At 46.5% G+C, this 2,017-nt stretch overlaps 1 protein-coding gene across 1 annotated transcript in view; it reads right to left on the bottom strand.

The window, feature by feature from the left end:
- SIVA1 (SIVA1 apoptosis inducing factor) overlaps window positions 1–1,728 on the bottom strand; it is a 7,469-nt gene extending 5,741 nt beyond the window's left edge. Inside the window, exon 1 of the mRNA XM_072428324.1 lies at window positions 1,549–1,728. Within this exon, the coding sequence (XP_072284425.1) occupies window positions 1,549–1,666 (118 nt within the window). The 5' untranslated portion in view covers window positions 1,667–1,728. The remainder of the gene's footprint in view (window positions 1–1,548) is intronic.
- Window positions 1,729–2,017: the final 289 nt, after the last annotated feature.

Raw genomic sequence — 2,017 nt, forward strand, 5'->3', positions numbered from 1 at the left:
TTTGTTTGGTATAAGTCCTGTTTGGTATAAGTCCTGTTTGGTATAAGTCCTGTTTGGTATAAGTCCTGTTTGGTATAAGTCCTGTTTGGTATAAGTCCAAGGATCTGGAACAAATTAAGGACTTATACCAAGGTACCACTGGTACACACATACACAGTGGTACCTTCTTGGTATAAGGACTTATACCAAACAGGACTTATATACACACATACATACACACACACACACAAGGGGTGTCAGCCACTTTTGAAATAATAGGGTGACATTTGCCTTATTAGGGTGATTTCCCTTCACTACCTCCTATCAAGAAGAGAGGGAAATCCCCTCAGACAAACAAGTGTCACCATGGGAAGATTTCAAAATGTAGGATTTACCCATTACTTTCATTCCTGGAGATCCGGACAATTGGAGCGTGATCTTCCCCAAAAGTAAACTGACAGGGGTTCTATCCCAAGCACATTTTTAACAAATATATCCATACCCAGACACCACAATCTTCCTTCTCTTCCTCATCATCATCGGTTACCTTGATTGGCCAGGATGAAGTAATTCATTCATTAGTCTCAGCATCCGCAGAGATGGGAAGACGGGATGTCCTGGCAACCAATGTCGAGCATGTGCAGCATCAGTTTTGGTTGCCGGGGAAACCCAGCTCCCCATGCGTGCTCTGCGCTAAGTGATGCGTGCGCAGGAGTTAAGTCATCCCAGTACGGCCAATCAGGATGCCCAAAGATAGTCTGGTAGAGGAGGAAGAAAAGGAAGATGGCGAAGCCTGGTGCTGGAATGTGGACAGTGTGTGTCCACACTCACATGTGAGCCGGCTGGGTTTGGTTTCACTTTAACTCTGTGGAAACAAAATAAATAACCTTATAATGGGGCTACCCCAGCACTGCAAAGATCAAGGTCTAGCAATAGTTTGTGACCCAACCCTCTTCCATCTATCAGGCCCTCTGTCTCCCTACTACTGACCCCAAATTGTGTTTCTCAGACTGCATCTGTGGCTGGGCCAAGGAGCCTGCAGAGGCATAAAGTGCTTCCACTTGACCTTACAGACCAATCGTATCACACCACCAGATCATATGACCCTTTCATATCAGGAAGCTCTTTAAAAGGAATGTCACACATATTGATGCATGGGGTACAGACCAATCGTATCAGATCACACAGATCACATGACCCTTCCGGATCAGGTAATTCTTTAGAAGTAATGTCACGTGGGGGTACAGACCAATCATATCACACCACATAGATCACATGACCCTATTAGACTGCACTTTAAAATGAACATATTACTGCACAGTACTGTAGGTCGGGGGTGAGACTATCATTCACGTTTCAATCCATTCTCACAATCTGCCTCAGGCTGCCTATAAGCCCGGAGTTGAAAAGTTGTACATTATTTGAATACATTGATTGGTAAGGTTTATGTATTACCCACAGATGTATACAGATACATATACACATTCGCCTACATTCAGTCACCAGGTCAGGGAACTACATGTCCCAGCATCGCCTGCCTGGGGCCTGCGCTCCAAACAGAGGCCTCACCGAATATCTCTTGCTTCAAGCTTTCCCCGCATACACCCTCGCTCAGTTCCTTGTGCCCGATGTGGGTCTTCAATTGCGGCGGGGCAAAGTTGTCGAAGGGATAAGAACGCTTGGGCATAATGATACGACCACCCGGCTGACCTGACAGGAACAGGATACGCGCCAAATCTGTAAAGCACAACGCGCCTGCGCTAAACCCAGCCTATCACAGCTGCTCACATGATAACTCCACCCAATGCGTCAATCACGTGGCATGACTGAGTCAGATCCTCTGGTAACGATAGGCTGGTTTGCCAAGGGGGGGGCGGGGCTTGGTGTAGCACATGTGCTAGTTGTGTGTGTTTATATGTGACGCACTGACCTCCCAGTGTGATGATAGAGATGTTAGGGGTGAGAGAGCGGCATGGGGACTGTCACTGCCTTATCTGACATGACACATCAGTTCAGGGAAAGACATAATAAATAAATG

This window comes from Pyxicephalus adspersus, chromosome 12, assembly GCF_032062135.1.
Source record: "Pyxicephalus adspersus chromosome 12, UCB_Pads_2.0, whole genome shotgun sequence".
NCBI lineage: Eukaryota > Metazoa > Chordata > Amphibia > Anura > Pyxicephalidae > Pyxicephalus > Pyxicephalus adspersus.